Genomic DNA, 17,157 nt, shown 5'->3' on the forward strand with positions numbered 1-17,157 from the left:
TGCTGCTGGCTTCTACAAAACTTTTACATTTAGGTAACTGGACCGTTGGCAACACTACCATTTGGCAGTTACTTTAGCATGTCAATCCAAAAAGTATTTTCTGACAGATGCGATGAGAGTGGGAATCAAACTCAAGAGATTCTTGCTGCAGAGAAGTGATTAATGAGTTGCTGCAGGTGGACTCATTTTGTCAGCTGCAGCATAGAAACAAGAACTGGACATACTAAAATATAAGGCAATGACATGTAAAAAATCCATAGATCTCCTCCTGTTACTTAAACTGTAACAACAACACATACCAAAACACTCTTAAAAAATCATCTTAGAAGATAAACACAGTAAAGGCCCTTCAGGACGCAGGTTTCTGATACATCAGCTATTTTGCTCAGTTGAGCACAAAGTTACATCAAGTCTGTGATAAATGGTGTGGTTGGTTCCTGCTCTATCCCAGATTTAATTCAGTCCAAGGGTCTGAGCAAATATACAGACATTTATCAACGCTTTAGACTCAAACACAATGGAGTATGGGCAAACAGTGCTGCTAAAAATTCCAAATGATGGAACGGCACTGCTAAAAATAATTAGGGACTGGCTCATTTGAGAGCACATCACTACACTGAAATCTTTGCAAGAGTCCTTTACTCTTGGCACTATTAAGCACATACCTCGCCTTCAACCAGATCAAAAGCTCCATATATCCTAATATGACAGTGACCAATACCATTGCTTAAGGTAAGTTTGTTGGAAAGCCGGACATGTAACCCTGGTGTTATCATATCAACTTACAATCCAGCAACAGCTTCAGAGGCATACAGAAAGAGCACACACTGTCCTCATAATTAGAAGTATATTGTACAAGTCAAAAATTCCAAACACCTAGCAAATTAGTAATGTAGCACCCTTTCTATTTTCTACTATATTAATTTTACAATAATGGAATTGAAGTATTCTGTGGCTAAATTCATACCCATTCTGTTTCCAAACAAATATTTTAGGTGTGATTAGGAGTTACTTACTGAGCTCCCCTTGGTAGTTCCGTAACAAAGGATAAGTTTTCGGTAATTATAGACACGAACTTCTGAAAAAATGTTTAAGTGGTTGGGGATGTCTTTGAAGAGAGGAAAAGAGGTAGAGTGAGAAAGCTGTTGTGATCTGCAACCATGTAATAAAAAAAGAATAACTGTGAAAAAGAAAATCATGTTTTGTACCTGGTAAGGATCGTGCAAACTCCAGGACACACTCATACAGCCGAGCAATGCTGTTCCAGTCATTGAGGAACATCTCCACAACTTTGCGGCCTCCCACTGGTTCAGACAACTGGTTTTCATATGTCAGGTAAACATGACGTGTTGGTCCTGCAGTGGTAGGAGAATGGCAAATGCTGATTAACTATGGGTATAAGTTATAACTTATAGTTATAAAAGGGTATAACTATGGGTATAAGTTGAAACACAGACAGTTCCATCTCCATGTGAGGAGGAACTTCTTTCCCTGTGAGGGTGCCAGAGCCCTGGCACAGGCTGCCCAGGGAGGCTGTGGAGTCTCCTTCTCTGGAGATCTTCCCAACCCGCCTGGATGCCGCCCTGTGCCCCGTGCTCTGGGTGTCCCTGCTGGACCAGGGAGGTTGGACTAGATGATCTCTAGAGGTCCCTTCCAACCTCAGCCATTCTGAGATTCTGTGAAATAGAGATTTCCAAACTGCAGCTTACAGCCTTTGCTTGAAACATGGTAAATGACCTTGAAGCATATTTATATAGTGAGAATGTGCTATCTCAGCATGTAAAAGTTTCATTCAGGTACTCAGTGGCTCATTACAAACCTGGAGTACTTCTACATAGAAACTGGAGATACTGGATCAGATTATTGCAAGACAGAAACAAACAAAACTACCAAGGCTTCACGAATGGAACTCACCTTGCTCCCGCGATGAGGCGCTACTAAGAGGACAGTTTGCAAACACCAGCTCAGCCACCCACGTGCGGTTATTTCTACCTTGTAACCGGAAAGTGCAATCAAGAAGGGATCGGTCCAGAGCCTTCTGTGTTTCCTCGTTTACACCTTTACAGGGAGGAATTCTGTTCATGAGGAAAAAAGGGACATTAACTGTATGCAGTGCAACTCCAAAAGTGAAGTGATTAATTTAGTAATTGCTCAAGTGCTTAAGTAACCAACCCTTCAAATCCAACCAACTCTTCAAATCCCCAAGATAATTTGAAGAGCAGTGTTAAAGTAATTCCTTTTTATCTTAAGCCTATATACAGTAATAAAATCAAGTATGGGAACACTTCCTCTTACTTTAATAAACGTATGGCATGACTGAAGCCATCTCCTTCTACTTGTACTCCTTGGTGAGGAATGTCCATATTAGATAGCTAAGAAGGAACAAGAAAAACATTATCCCAAGCAAAAAGTCAGGGAAAACAGTTTGTTTGTTGGTTTGTTTGATTGCTTTTGGCTAAGAGTGGCACAGATGTTTTACATGCTGAAGCACTGGAAAGCCCAAATCTAGACTGTATAAATTTGCAATAAAGTTTCATCCCATCCGCTCTTCCCACAAGCATCTCTTTCATCCTCTGCCTTCCCTCAAGTTTTCCCAGCTTTTTCTACAGTGCTCAGTATTACAGAACCAGCTGCAACCCAACTGGAGCAGCCCAGCGTGAGGCATCAGGCACCCCGGCTCAGCTGGTCAAGGGAACTACCAAGCGAGCACATCTGCAGCTTCTCCAACCAGTCACACTGGGACAAGGGAATCACATGCAGGAAAGGGAAGGGAAGGTAGAAACAGTGTTTAATACGTACCTCCATACGAAGCCCTATAAATGGCATATTTGTATCACACATGGCTACAATATGAGCTAGGACTTTATTGAAGGCACACATTTCTCCTGACCGTTTTGGTTTCTTAGGTTCTGTTGAACATGGATCACCAGATAACTAGGAAAAAAAAAAAAAAAAAAAAAAAAAAAAAAAAAGCATGTTTGCAGTAAGCATTTCAAAAAGATGTCAGAGAATAATTTAACTTATACCAGTTTTAAACGAATTACACCCCGAGCACAAACTTCTCTGAAAAAATGCTTTACTTCGTGACTAAAATAATTCATTTAAAGGTTATAATCACCTCAATCAAAACATTTACACATCACCAAATTTGCACGTCTGGCACATTGCCTATCGTGGAGATACCAGTGCTCTGCTTATACAAGTTAGTGGAGCTACCTCAGACAGCTTTGGGTCTTCAGACCAGCTGAGAAGGTCGAGCATGAATTAAAACAGAGTAGCTATTGCAAAAGAGTTTCCCAACAGCTCTTGAAGCAGAACAGACAACCAAGATGCAGTATGCATATATAGATAAGACATAAGACAATATTTGAAATACTACTACTAAAGCTGGCAATGATGCTCAGAATAGATATTTAGCTTTCATATTGGAGAACAAGCCCAATTCCTTTTTCAAGCACATACCTTGCGTTTGACACCGCTTTTAACTTGTTTGCCATTTTTTGCATCTAGTACTAGCTCTTCAATGTTTGGCTTGAACTGCTGCAGTAGAAGGGCAGTAGCAGGGCTGTCATCTCCTTCAGCATAGCTCACGGAAAGAAAATGGTACTTGTATTCGAGTTCTGTGGGGTTGCCAGGAACGTCAAACATCTCCACAACCTGCATTTAAGCAAAGCAACTTACTGAGAGGACCCTCAAGCTAAGAACAAGAGCATCTCAGTTCCTGCCTGCCCCCTCCTGTTTACCAAGCAATAAAAACTAATGCCCCCTCCTTGTTATGAGCCCAGCAGCTTAACAAACCCTCTGAGAGAGAAGGGAGGCCAAGGGAACGCTCAAGGCTTAGAGCAATTAGATGGTTCCTATTGCGAGAGTTAATGGTACCAACTGGCTCCTACATCCATGCCTGGGAAGGCAAGATAAGCAGCCCTTCTCCATTACTTACAATGTAGTACTGCGGAAGCCGGGTGAGCTTGATGAACAGTTTGTGTTTGGAAAGGTTTCCCACTGGATGGCTGGCATAATTAGCCAGCTGCAGAGTTTCACTGCTCACTGTTGGCAGATGTTTGATAGACTGCTTGCAACGCTGCTGCCCAAGCCAGAACCTTGCATTGAAAGAAAGGCATTAGCATCCTGCGACCGCAGGCTGGTTTTAGAAGCACGAGTGTCAGCCGAAGAGTCAGTCATTTCCTAAATTAATTTTTATCGCTGTTTCACAAGTTATACACAAAGTATTACACAGAAGATTTTAGGGGGTTACCTTTCCTTATCACTATCTTTACTCATTGTCATCAGCTTGGAAAACAGCCATTAGAAAATCTTTGTTCCTATCTCGGTAAACAACTCAATATATAAAGGCCAAAACTAGATTAAGGTCACTCTTGATTATGTTAAAAGTGAACATGTTCATCTGAATAAATTCAGAAACACAGAATCAGGTGTAAGACAGCAAATTTTTCTAATGTTTGGAACCACGCTTCATTATATCCCAGTGGATTTGGGCTATAGTGATAAGATTACCAAGCCTACCCAGGCTGGAATGGATTTCAGAAATATACAGTTTAGTTTTCTGTAAAATCTGCACTGAAAACTCTAGAGGAAGGTATAGGCAGGTGTTCAGCACTTCCTGGGCGAGACACATGTTTATTTTTATAGACACACTTTAGATATATTTGTCCTAAAAACACATTTGAGGGGACTGTCTAGTCGCTTCAAGAACTGCAGTACCACCCAGGCCATCAAGGGGATGTCATTTGTAACAAGAGGAGGTTGATTAGTTTCTCCAGGGGGCCAGAGCTTCATGCGTCATCATGCTTCTTTTAGAAGCAAAATTCCTCAAACAGAGGTTTCACCCTGAGATTTGGTTAGAATACTCAGACTTTCTAAAAAGACAGAGCAGGTGCAACTTAGTTTTCACATACATGCAAAATGTATTTGTATTATTTGTTGCAACCACTCACGGGGGCCAAACTTATCTTGTGTTAAACGCTAGTGGGTGTCTAAGTCTTAGGGCTTCCAGGGGGCAAGATCAAAGGTTTAAGCCAGCAAGGGTTGAAACATTAAAAATGGCTATTATTTTAAACATCTTAGACCACTTCCTGGGTTTCCTCATGCATTATAAGAAGGGAGGTCCTTCTTGCTGAGAAACAAGCAGTGTTGAGCTGGTGAAACAGTGGAATAAAGGAGAAAAACGAGCAAGAGCACAAAAAAAGATCCCCCTAGGAAGGAAGTGTCTTGGTCCTGACTTAAAGTGAGGAAATTTACAGAAGAAATTCCATGCTGACTGTGTACATTGCATGGGACTATGGGCAGGCAGACCAAGGATGACTATGGAAATGATTTCCAGCAAAATTATTTTCCTCCATCTGTTTAGAGGAGATAGCAACTACTCAAAGCTACTTCTCTACTCTAAGCATTTTCCTGTATGTGTGTTAAAGCAAAGAGAAATGCAAATATGTCCCTACAAAATATAAATAAGGTGATCACGTATGGAAACTAAATGGATCAACCAAGTTACTTACTTGAGCTGCTGGAGCCAAGGAATGATGCGCTTCATATCATCATTAATAGACTTCTCTACGTCATCTAGTGTCAATTGATCTGTAAGAATATTAGGTGAGTGCACAGTCCTAACATCCACATTTCAAACAGGAATTTGATATTTTAATGAACGTCTGAGCTAATTTGACAGTCACTATGCTGATATCCCAAGAGTGATCCATGATGTTTGTAAAACGAGAGCATTATGGCATATTAGACAAACTAGAACAACTTAGGTTCATCCTCCTCCTTTTCTTAAGCAGTCTGAAACACCAAGTTAAGATTTATTATGTTGAACAATATCTCCAGAAGTGCAAGATCCCCCTAACGTGCACCCAATTGCAAGCCATGTTAAGAACAGTGCCCTGGCAGTGTGAGTCATATAGAAAATGCATTGCAAATGAAGCCTAGTGAGACTTAGCCTGTCCTCCTCTTAAAATATATTTAGCTGAACTACAAATCTCAGTACCAAGACCACATTTGCCATTCTTTATAAGCTCTAATATCTATCTAATGACCTAACCCGCAGTGTACACTTACATACCTTATTTTCAGGAGTTCACAGATTTCATGAAATTGTTCATGCAAAATGACCTCAGTAGGTAACAGCAGGACTAGCAGAAATTTCAGCTACTTACCAACACCGTGTAGCATCAGTTGAAACATGCCAGAATGGAGATCAACAAAAACATGTAGACACTCTGACCGGCCACATGGTTCCAAAATTGGAATTACAAGAGTTGGAAGAGCTGTTTCAATGAATGCTACAGAAAAATCAATGTTAATAATATGATTCAAAATACAGGTTCATTACAGTAAAATTTAAGCTATTACAATTACAAAACTTACTTTCTTATTTTTTTAAGATAGCTTACAGGAGCAATCTTTACTCGCAGTAGTCCCAAACTCAGGGAGTCTATTTGCTTTTTAGCATGTCACATAAAAAGGGAACTGAAGCACACAAACTCCTCTGTGAAAACAGCTCCAGTAACATAAAAATAGCCATTGGGGGAAAGGGGTGAAATCAGATTTAATTTAAAGAAGGAGATTAGAAGTCCCTGGATATTTTAACTGACTGCATCAAGATTTAGGCTGAATGTGAATTCCAACAGTTTCAACGCTAAGCAGAGCAACCTCCTTTAAAGTCAGCTCAAGACAGTGAAAGACGAATTTTGAATCTGAACACAATTTTTTACAGCGGATCAACTTGAACCTTTCCCCCAGAATATAACGCACTGACAGCTTCATCTATTACACTACATTCAGAGGTGGATACTGCAGAGTATTTTATAGCTATTAATGTAGAATGATTTGAAGCTAGATCTTGTTACTTCTGAATGTATTTCCCTTTATTTATGTTCAGATATTTTCTATCTAAATTACTGAAAACAGGCATCACCAAGAGAAAATAAAAGAAAAAAAGGAAAAAGGATAACAATTCTAGGCAAAAAACACAAAGTGAACCAAAGCCCAGTAGAAAACACATACAATTGTCATTAACATTGTAGCTCTTAAGAATGGCTTTCAGCTCCTGGAGTTTTTGATGAGATCTTGCATGGACACTGTCTATCAGGAGTTTTTCTATAGACAGGTGGTCAATCTGTAAAAAGGAACGTACGTGAGCAAGTTCAAATCTGACATGCAGGCACTATGCATGAGCAAACTTCAGCCAAGCTACTGAGCTTAATAAAGTGATCAATTTAGACAGGGCCTTCTTTGCTACTTTGCAAACTGCTCAAGAAGAATCAAAGCAAATTTTTATTCTAGCGTAAGAAAGTAAATACAGCAGAGACCTGCAGCTGTACAGAATTATACAGAATTTCAGTACATGCTTTTGTCTACCAGAATGACCTTCCCCTCAATATTAGCTATCCAAAACAAAGCCTTAAAAAAAGCTGTATTTCTACATCAACAAGAGCATTTCAAAGTGGCAGCTGTTACTGCTTACTGTTCTTCTTCCCAGAGGACCGAATAGAGCTTCTTTTCTAGCTAGATGAAATAATCAGTAAATTAAAATATAACCCCGTCCTCAAACTTACTCATTTGTATTACCGTTTTGTACTGCATTTTAAATAAGAGGAAGCCTAGCATGCTAAGTCATTACAGCTATGCAATTAGGCTGTAGAAAAGCAAAGTATACAAAGCAAATTTTTCAAAAATTTCAGATTAACAAGTTATAGAGGGAATGAATGTTAACATTGCCATAAAAAATGGCTTCACATCCAATTTTATGATCTGCAGTCCTGATTCTGTAAGCTTCCTTAAATTCTTCCAGCTGCAGTGGAACTGCAGCAGATATTCTAAGTTAAGTATATTTTCCTATACTTAGGCCTAAATACACTAAAGACCGTCACTGTAAAGACTGCAAGGAAATTGTTCTGAGATACAATTGGCTGAGACCTGGAATTAACACAGTGAGGTCTGAGCCAAGCAGGAAGGAGGACAGCAGTACCTACTTGTGGATCATTTCAATGATCCCACCTTTAACCTTTAGGCATCTGCACAATACAGTGATATAATCAAATAGGCCAGCTGACAAAACCTGGTTAGTGATAATGTAAAACCTGTCTTTATGTAATACTTTTAACACGCAAGCCCTGATCATCCTTTCCTATAAAGCTCCAAAAGAGGAATGTAAGATTTCCCTTCGGGGGAAGAGCAACTCAAGGGTGCAGTTGTTCGCAGAGAAGCTGATTTTCAGAGGAAGCAAAATTATGCGGTACCTCCCAAACAGGAAAAGAAAGAATTCTCTTTCAAACCAAACACTAATCATAACTGGAACTTGACTACTCAGCACTGTCTCATAATACAGCACACAAGACACTAGAGAAACACGTTTAATTTTTAAACAAGTTCAAGACCAATAATTTGTAAGAACTATTAAGGTCTCAACATAAACACATCATGAACTAGAACAACAGGCAAGCAGAAATCTTACAAACAGCTCTTTGAAGAGAATCAAAGCAAAACACAAAGTATTTAAGTTTCTGATCTACAGAACTAAACGCCTACTGCAAAGCAAGTCTTTACCTTCATGGCTCTTTCCATCAGTTTGGAATCACAGGCTGGCAGGGGAGGCTCATGAGATATTTGTAGGGGTTTTGAGACATCGGTCTCATCAATCTTAATAGTAACCTTATGAACAGATGCAGTTCCTGTTTTCCTGCCAAGCACCTGTTGGCTTAAAATAAATGGAATAATTAAAACATAATCACAATGGTAGGAATTATGTTCTTCAGCAGTCAATCCTTGATTGTAGGAGTTTTGCATAAATTTAACTTCTTCATTGTAATTCATCTGACATACACATTTTATTTTAAATTTTAACAGAGCATTTAGAAAATTATAATCCCTAAATATGTTTTAGAATACTAAAAAAAAAAAAAATCTGCTTAGGTTGACGAACCTCATCATTAGATGAGGTTCATCTGATAGAATCAGATGAACATCTAGGTTACTCTTTTCTCTTTTATGTAGGGCATGTCAAGAATAGCTCAGGGACCAATACTGATCAAGAAAGACTGACAAAGAACTAACATATTAATTTAGACATCCATCTAAATGACAGCTGATTTTATGACTGCATCCATTGCCCTCCAGTACATTACCTGCACTCTTTTGCAAGTCCAACAATGTGTTTAAGTATTTAAATGCAGAAAATTTAGTCGTGAAAATTCTGACTCAAGCTTAAAAATAAAAATGATCCCATCACTTTAGTCAAGTTGATTAAGAACAACCTCTGGAAATCAACTTACTTCCAAACAGAAAGAGAGAGGCATTTCCCTGCATGATACCGCTCCACTTGCACGAGGTCACCCCAGCGTTCCCGAATGAGCATCAGTGTCTGTGAATGCAAGACTTCCAGCTGAAGTGCTAAGCAGAAGGAGTCTAGAGATACGAAGTTAAGAAAATACAACAGGTCCAAACAAGAGTCTCTACACTACATAAATTCACTTGCCAAAGACAAGATGCTCTCTGAAAACACACCTCCATATGAAGAGATAGACACATATAAAACAGTATCAACTATTTCAAGATTCTGTCACACATGTCTTTTATCTAAGGATATTAGGCAAAAGCAAAACAGTGATTTTTTTTTCAGAGATCTCAGTTCTGCCCGTCTTTGGGGAAAAGATGACTAGCAAAGAAATTCAGTTCATGTTATAGCTACCCATTAAGCCCATTTTCCACATGCATCTTGTTTGTTCCTCAAAATGCCTATATTTCACTGAAAGCCATTGCACATTATGTCAGTAATTCCTCCTTTGCACGTAAGTCACTAAGCAGCCTTCCTGCAGAGCTCCACCCTACCACAGCACCTGAGCACAGGCTGGGAGCTACCGCACCTTAAAAGCCAGCGCTGTATTGTATCTCCAAAGTGAGCACACGCATGGCAGCTGCTCCTGCACTGACTGCTCAGCTCCTGCTGTCTCCAGCATCTCACGTTTACCTTTGATGATTTACTGTGAGCTGATCTCATCCCAGATGACCAGCCAAAGCAAGCCAACAAGGGCTGGTTTACATGCCAGTAAGTGACAGCAACCGTGCCCAAGGCCATCATTTTCACTCCACTTACAGACACTCTCCCTTATCAGCCATCCTTTTGGACCTCGAGCTACTAGAAAGAGTACGGCCACAGCAGCTTATTCCAAAGCAACTTTCAGAAGGATACGCAGACAGCTGTACATGTCCTGAAGGGGCTTTTCATCAGCAAACAGCCGGGACTGAACCAACTGATGGATGAAGTTGATCTGCATGCTGTGGACCAAGGCTCGACCATCTTTCATAAATTAAAAATAATGCACATTAGGCATCAGGCAAAAAGGTTAGTATTAAGAAATATTTACCAACTAAAATGGATAGCAAAATAAGCCAGTCTTTGATTTATTTGTAAAATTTTAGCTACGGTTGACTACTGGCAAGCAATAAGACATACAGTGCAAGCTGTTGAGAAAACAGCACAGTGTGTATATAGCTTCATTACCTTGAGATGTGGTATGCAAAAAAACACTGTGTAACAAGGACGCATGCAGCAGAGACGAACATCGTACTAAAAGAATAAAATGTTAAAATACTTTATTTTTACCACCAGTTTCTTTGTCTTCAACCAAAATTTCCAGTTTGAGAAGGCGCCAGGGGATGTCAGGGTCATCACCCATCACTGTCAAGGTGGCCTCAAACTCCCCTTCCACTCGAAACTTCACCCGGCCATTGGCTAAGGGAAGGAATAAAATGATTTACTTTACTCAATCTCACAAGGTGCCTCAGAATATCAATATGGTAGCTTCTACACTCAAAACTGATTGCTTTCCTGTATAATTTGCTGTGTAGTGTATATATATATATATATACACACACACACACACACACATATGAATCTGATGATATTTTTTGCAACAGAACCAGTGCCAATAAACAGCATGGACAGAAGTCCAAAACTGTCTTGAACAGCAATATTTAGTCATGATAACTCATTAGCATTCATTTTACTTTAACACAGAATGACATTCTGTGCTGACTACCAGTCTGACAAGTTATACAGACAGTATGTCTAGTTTCTTCTCCTTAATTATTCTTTGCTACATCGATGATTATCTTATTATTATCTTATGTAAATGGTTTTCGGTGTTACATAAAGTTACAATATTTTAACTCCATTTTCCTGTGGGCAAGATATTCTTTTATGTACACACATAGACTATTTCTCTAATTTATCTACATTACCCAGAACTTTTTGCAGAATGCCATTCGACTTCCAGAACAGAGAACAGACAAAATTACACAGCAAAGCCATAAAGGAAATGAATGGCAAAGCAGACCATTTAGTACAAGTCTTCACTCTAAACTGTGGGTCAGTCTTCTCAATCATCTAACAAAATAGGTCATGCACCTTGACAGTTCTTGACACTTAAAAGTTTTTAAATTTCTACAGGAATATTGAACTCATGAAGTGAAGTTTCATTCTCAAAAGCCTACTAAACATGCTCTTAAAGCAAACCACCAAACCAGATATTAATACTCAAATACGTAACCAGAAAAGACCTGAAGAACCCAGACATACCATTTACACTTCAATTAGTCAAAAATGGATTCAATATAGAAATTGCAATGGGTCAGGTAGGAAACAGTGAAAACTATTACTATAGTTTGTCAAGAGTTTATTCACAATCAGTATCAGCGAGATATAAAATATCAACAGTTAACCTTGCCTCAACAGCACAGACTAGGTCCATTCCAGCCCTACTTCTATTTCTATGTGTTTCTGTAATAATATAGTCCAAATTTTAGCAATTTTTTCTTTTTTCCTACCACTGCTTCTGCTAAACGAAAACAGCAATTAGAACAAAATTACCGATTAGCAACAAATGGAAGAGACTCCACAGAAGAGAGGTAAGGAATAAGAAGGGGCAGGAGGACGAGAAAGTGTGAGCTGGAGTGAGCTGCAGAACAAGTCACTTGTGAACAAACTTTAAGCACAAAGATTAGTATCAAAACAGATTTCAAAAAAGGAGCAACATTAAACTGTTTCACTTAAAGTCCAAAGAGTTTCTACACGAGCACTTAACAGTTTAATTAAATTGGATTTTTTTAAACTAACTTAGTTTAAAAACTAAGTTAGTTTAAAAACTTAGTTAACTAAGTTAACTAAGCTAAGTTAGAAAAAACTTTTTTTTAAAACTAACTTAGGACAAAACAGTTATACTGTTATGCCAAACATGGGCTGAGACGTGAGCAACTCTACCTCTGCTATTGCATTATCTTTAAAGAAGGGGGGAACCTTTCATAATAAATTTGCTGAAAGAACAAAATGGTGTCTACAGCCTTTTGCCATTATCAGCACAGGATAGTGCTGAGAGTAAATATTATTTCAGCACCATTATCAGTGTCCTGGTTTTTCAAGAGAGGAAAAAAACATATTCTGTTGTTATGCAGAGCCAGGATCCCAGCGTTACTGGATTAAGGAAGCCTAATGACCTTGTGTAAGCCATCTTCCATCTTTGCTTTAGCAGTAAAACAACAATTTGGAATCTGTCTGCAATAAGCTATTCTTCAAAAAGGGAACTCAAGTTCTCACCGACTGTAAGGTTTGCCAGCTGGGGAGGGAGATCTGTAGTCACTAGTCGATGTCGAAGAATCTGGTTTAACTGATGAAGTGTGGTTTGCTTCTCACTCTTCGTAATGGGATCAGGAGGGATTATTTTATCCTGTTGAGATGAAAACAAACTAATTTACACATCCTGAACATGTAAAATACACCATAAGTAGCAACGATGAAATTCTGGTCTAGCCAGACCAGAATTCTGAAAGTATAAATACGACTTGCCATTAGACACAAGCAAAGCTTTCAATTTTGCCTTTATACTTTTTCATCTTCCAGTTAATTAGATTCTACCCAAGACTGATCACTGTGAACAAGATCGTTCAACTAAGATCAATTAAAACAATTCTGGGCTTTACATCATTTTAAAAACTCATTAAATACTAAAATCTAAAGCTAATCTTTATCTGTAGGGACAGATATTGGTTATAGATTCTACTGAAAAATTACTTCACAAAAACCTGTTTATTTTGCCTTCTCTCAGGACGAAAAAGCAGCAGGATTAAAGATAGTTCCACATATTTCAGTACCTCTCTAGATAAAACATGCTGCAACCAAAACCACTGAGAGCAACAGATGTCAGCATCTCATTTTTAGACTGCCTTTTTTTGGGATGTTGGCCTAACATGCACAAATACATAAAGAACCATGGAAGAAGTGTTGCTTTTATACTGGCAGTAGAGCAGAACCAGTTCAAATGGAGAATGAGACAGCACAGCATGTTCAAACCTAAAATGCTCTAAGTCAGGATCTGACCCTAGACAGACTTGACACCAGGCACGTATTAAACTACATTTCTGTTTAAATGTATCGGGAAAAGAGTTTAATATACAGGCATTTGATATCAGACAGGGGATTTTTCTTTCCCGCGTGTTGTAACATTGTTTACCCTTATGCAGGTAGGCAGGCGCGGGTACGAGCCGGTTGTCAGCACGTCGATAGCATATGGGATAGCAAAGCTGGGCAGACGAGCGTGAACCAAGGCGTCTCGAGCGAGCGACGCCAGGCGATCCGCAGTGTCCACGAACAGGATGGCTTGCTGATCTAAAAAGCTCGATATCATCTGCAGAAGAAACAGTGCGGGGGACGTGCATGCACATCAGCAAATGCACAGATCAACTTCCCTTGGCATTCAGTTCACCTAGCGTACTCAAATAAGATGATGATTTGTCACTTCAAGCAGTCGCATCTACAGAACAAGGAAAGAGTGAATGCCCTGTCCATTTCCTACGTTCTTAGGCAAGGACACTTGAAACCTGTATGTCACTTCTGACGGCGTGGCAGGTCTGTGAGGCTTCACAGCTCTTCACCTGATGCTTGCTATTGGAATGCAAACCCCTCGCGCCTGCGTTCACTCGGGGGACTGGCTTTGTACATCGTCCTGGACTTTACTCTTATTTAACTAACTTCACCCTTACAGTCCATCCTTCCTGCTTGTCACCTAACCCTAAGCACTTCTGAGCCAACCACACACATGCCTTCTTTTGTGACCACTGATGAGCCTGGGGAACCTTTAACTGCTAAATGACAAATTTATATAACTCCTCAAGAGGAAGAAACAGGTTACCCTTTTTGTTCGGTTTGTTTTGTTTTTCTTTTTAAGATATAAAATTCTTATACTACCTAAAGATTATTTCACATGAAATTGTTAACTTACCGCACATTTTTCCACCTTTCCAGCATTATTAGCCCATTTGACTAAGGCTAACAAACGAACAAACAGTTGACGAGTACGGCTTGCAAACTGCACAATTTCTATTTTTCTGTAAAAAAAAAAAAAAAAAAAAGATTAAGCTGCAATTTGATTCTGTGCCAACGCAAAGCTTCTAATAGCTTTCTGATAGCTTCTAATTATGCCCATATATGCATCGTTAATAATAGTCTTGTTTGAACAGAATATTGAAAAAAAAAAGTTGAGTTCCTTGTTTTGAATTCAGAAGAACTAAAAAGATAGATAGATTCCAAGCAACCAAGATTGTCTGGGAAAAACAAAGGCAGCACATTCATCTGAATGAATCACTTATCTTTAGAGAAACCATTACATGGGGAACTCTATCTTTGAAAAGAATTCCCAGAATTTATGATTAAATTTAAAACAACGTGAATTACCTCAAGAGTACAGGATCCAACAGTCCTATTGCACTGCTTTAAAAAAAGAACACTAAACAAAATATTATGCTGATAGCTTTCAGAAGTGTCCACAGTGCACATTACAGGACGCTACCTTGTTGCTGGAGGAAAGTAAGAACACAAAATGCTTACTTTCCCCAGCAGTCCGGCCTTGCAGAGAGATCAGTATGAGAAATTTCTGATAGTCAATATTCACCCCACTACGCTTTGTATGCGATGGTCTAGATGGGCCCCTACTACGCTCTCTTTACGGAAAAAGAATTCCAGGAAGACCAGGGGATGTATGCTGGCTCATTTTGCCTTTTCCTCCTTTAGTATAGGAGGCTCTCTAAACCCCCATTTCATCCACTGCTCACAGATGTTTCCCTCTTTTTCTACACATAATATTTTTTTTCAGTTACATGGGTGAGGGGATGAGGGGAAAAAGCTGTTTTCCTGATGATATTTTATAAAGTGAGAACAGTGCTTGGACAAAAGAACATTTGTTGCCACAACAGATACTGGTCTCTACCAAACAGAACTTGCACCTCCTTTCATTGATTCTCATGTATAAGACACCCTCCTCTACCTATTCTACGGGAATAATGTGCTCTCAGTTTACAGCAGTGTCTCTGCTCAACATTTTGGTTAACCCTTTGGTATTGAGGCTAAATAAATTTAATCCTTCTGGGCAATACACAGAGCAGAACCGGATTATAGATGAGACGTTTAGGCTAGAAGCACCACTAATATCATCTGGCTCAATGGCTGCATTACAAACTGCAGATCTCACCCCAAGAATTGTGCACTCAGTAACTTGCCTTCTAGAGAATATGTTTTAAAATGACATCCAGCCTGATATGAAAATCCCAGGTGCTGGCCAAGCTAATAGTAGCTCTATTAGTAACTACAAGCTCTGACAGTAATTACAATATTAGTGCAAAACCTGGAAGATTTTAAAAGGTTCAGAAAACCATTATGAGATTTGGAAGATGCCTACAGTGAGCCTTTAGAGCGGCAGTAATCTCTCAGGCAAACTCAATATAGGAGCTGCTAAAATCTAGAGGCAGTTATGTCAGTCAAATGCCTCAGGGGGATAAAAGCTAACAAGAAAAATTCAAAATGATGTTTTTGGGGCTGGAAATCAAAGCTAGAGAAAATTTGGAGCAAGAAGGAACATAGTAATCTAAAATTATTTTTAATTACTGAAAAAAAAGCCACAGTATTCCAATAATTTTATTAATGTGAAGCTATAGAAAACTTCCTACTTCTATTTCAGCAGAATCCAGCAGCCATAATCACTACCATCACCCCAAATGAAAGCTGCCCTGGGAGCTCACATTCCTCTACTGGTCTGTGAGGAACCCAAGGAGTTGTTCAGCACTGCTGTGCTCCTTCGCTCTTCATTACAGATGACCTCATGCTGAGCTGCACGGAAAATTATATTCCAGGAAGACAGAACTTAGGCAAAGGGTGCATTTAAAAAGCCTATAATGGCAAAGCATGTTAAAGGGGTTTTCTAATAACCATATCTAAGAAACAACCCTTTAGAATAATTCAACTGTAATACATGTAAGAGTCACCAAAGCTTGTTTTTCTGCACTGGAGCCCACTCCAGCGAGCCAGGCAGGCGTGGCAGAGGGTCAGCTTGGCTGCACAGGGACCTTCCGAGTAAGCTCAGATCCAGAGGGGAAGCACAAAGAAGGCGAGGGAAGGGAATGGGCTATTTAGGACTCCACAGAAACTACCTGAGTATGCAAGGACAGGTGCTAGGAAAACCAAAGCTCACCTAGAAATGAAACTATGAAAGTATAAAGGGCAACAAGACAACCCTCTTTGTATGAGTAAAAGGAAAACTAAGGAAAGCTGAGTCCAGCAGGATGAGATAACAGGCACTGAAAACCCCTACTCCGTTCTTTACCTTGGTGTTTACGGGTAAGCTCTGCTCTCAGATCGTTCAGACCCTTCAGCCTAGTGCCAAGGGTCCGAGTGAAGCATTAACTACAGCAGAAGACCAACCAGGGAAGAACCACTTAAGGAAGCTTGGCCTGCACAGCTGCCTTGGACCAGATGGAGTGCACCCAAGGGTCCTGCCCTCGGGGAATCAAACTCATGTGATGGCACAGGCTGAGAAGTGGGCAATGCTGTAAGATCAATCAAAAAGGACTCAGGGGTCCACTGAACGAGCACAGAGGAATCACCAGTGGGCCCCTGCAACAACGAGAAGCTGCACGAGCACAGCCAGCTCGTCATGCAAGTGATTATTCCTCTGTGAGACTAAATCTGAAGCAGTATGTTCAGTTTGGGGCTCCCCAGTCTACAATCGGGTCTGCGAATACCTGAGGAGTGCAAGAGACAAGATGGAGTCAGACTCTCCTCAGAAGTGCAAAAGGATGGGGGACAACAGTTACCAG

The 17,157-nt window shown here is 39.7% G+C and overlaps 1 protein-coding gene across 2 annotated transcripts in view; it reads right to left on the minus strand.

Annotated features, from left to right (window-relative positions):
- Positions 1-17,157, minus strand: part of MED14 (mediator complex subunit 14) — a 31,157-nt gene that overhangs the window by 10,788 nt on the left and 3,212 nt on the right. For both annotated transcript variants that reach the window (XM_026042847.1, XM_026042848.1), the window contains exons 3-19: positions 14,292-14,397; positions 13,524-13,697; positions 12,611-12,740; positions 10,622-10,750; positions 10,208-10,315; positions 9,291-9,423; positions 8,566-8,716; positions 7,024-7,135; positions 6,174-6,299; positions 5,517-5,595; positions 3,941-4,100; positions 3,463-3,657; positions 2,800-2,934; positions 2,296-2,372; positions 1,915-2,075; positions 1,209-1,355; positions 1,017-1,108 (exon numbers count right to left, since the gene is read on the minus strand). In XM_026042847.1, the coding sequence (XP_025898632.1) occupies positions 1,017-1,108; positions 1,209-1,355; positions 1,915-2,075; positions 2,296-2,372; positions 2,800-2,934; positions 3,463-3,657; positions 3,941-4,100; positions 5,517-5,595; positions 6,174-6,299; positions 7,024-7,135; positions 8,566-8,716; positions 9,291-9,423; positions 10,208-10,315; positions 10,622-10,750; positions 12,611-12,740; positions 13,524-13,697; positions 14,292-14,397 (2,215 nt within the window). The remainder of the gene's footprint in view (positions 1-1,016; positions 1,109-1,208; positions 1,356-1,914; positions 2,076-2,295; positions 2,373-2,799; positions 2,935-3,462; positions 3,658-3,940; positions 4,101-5,516; positions 5,596-6,173; positions 6,300-7,023; positions 7,136-8,565; positions 8,717-9,290; positions 9,424-10,207; positions 10,316-10,621; positions 10,751-12,610; positions 12,741-13,523; positions 13,698-14,291; positions 14,398-17,157) is intronic.

Source organism: Nothoprocta perdicaria, unplaced genomic scaffold (assembly GCF_003342845.1).
Source record: "Nothoprocta perdicaria isolate Ctin4 unplaced genomic scaffold, notPer1 scaffold_315, whole genome shotgun sequence".
Taxonomy (NCBI): Eukaryota; Metazoa; Chordata; class Aves; order Tinamiformes; family Tinamidae; genus Nothoprocta; species Nothoprocta perdicaria.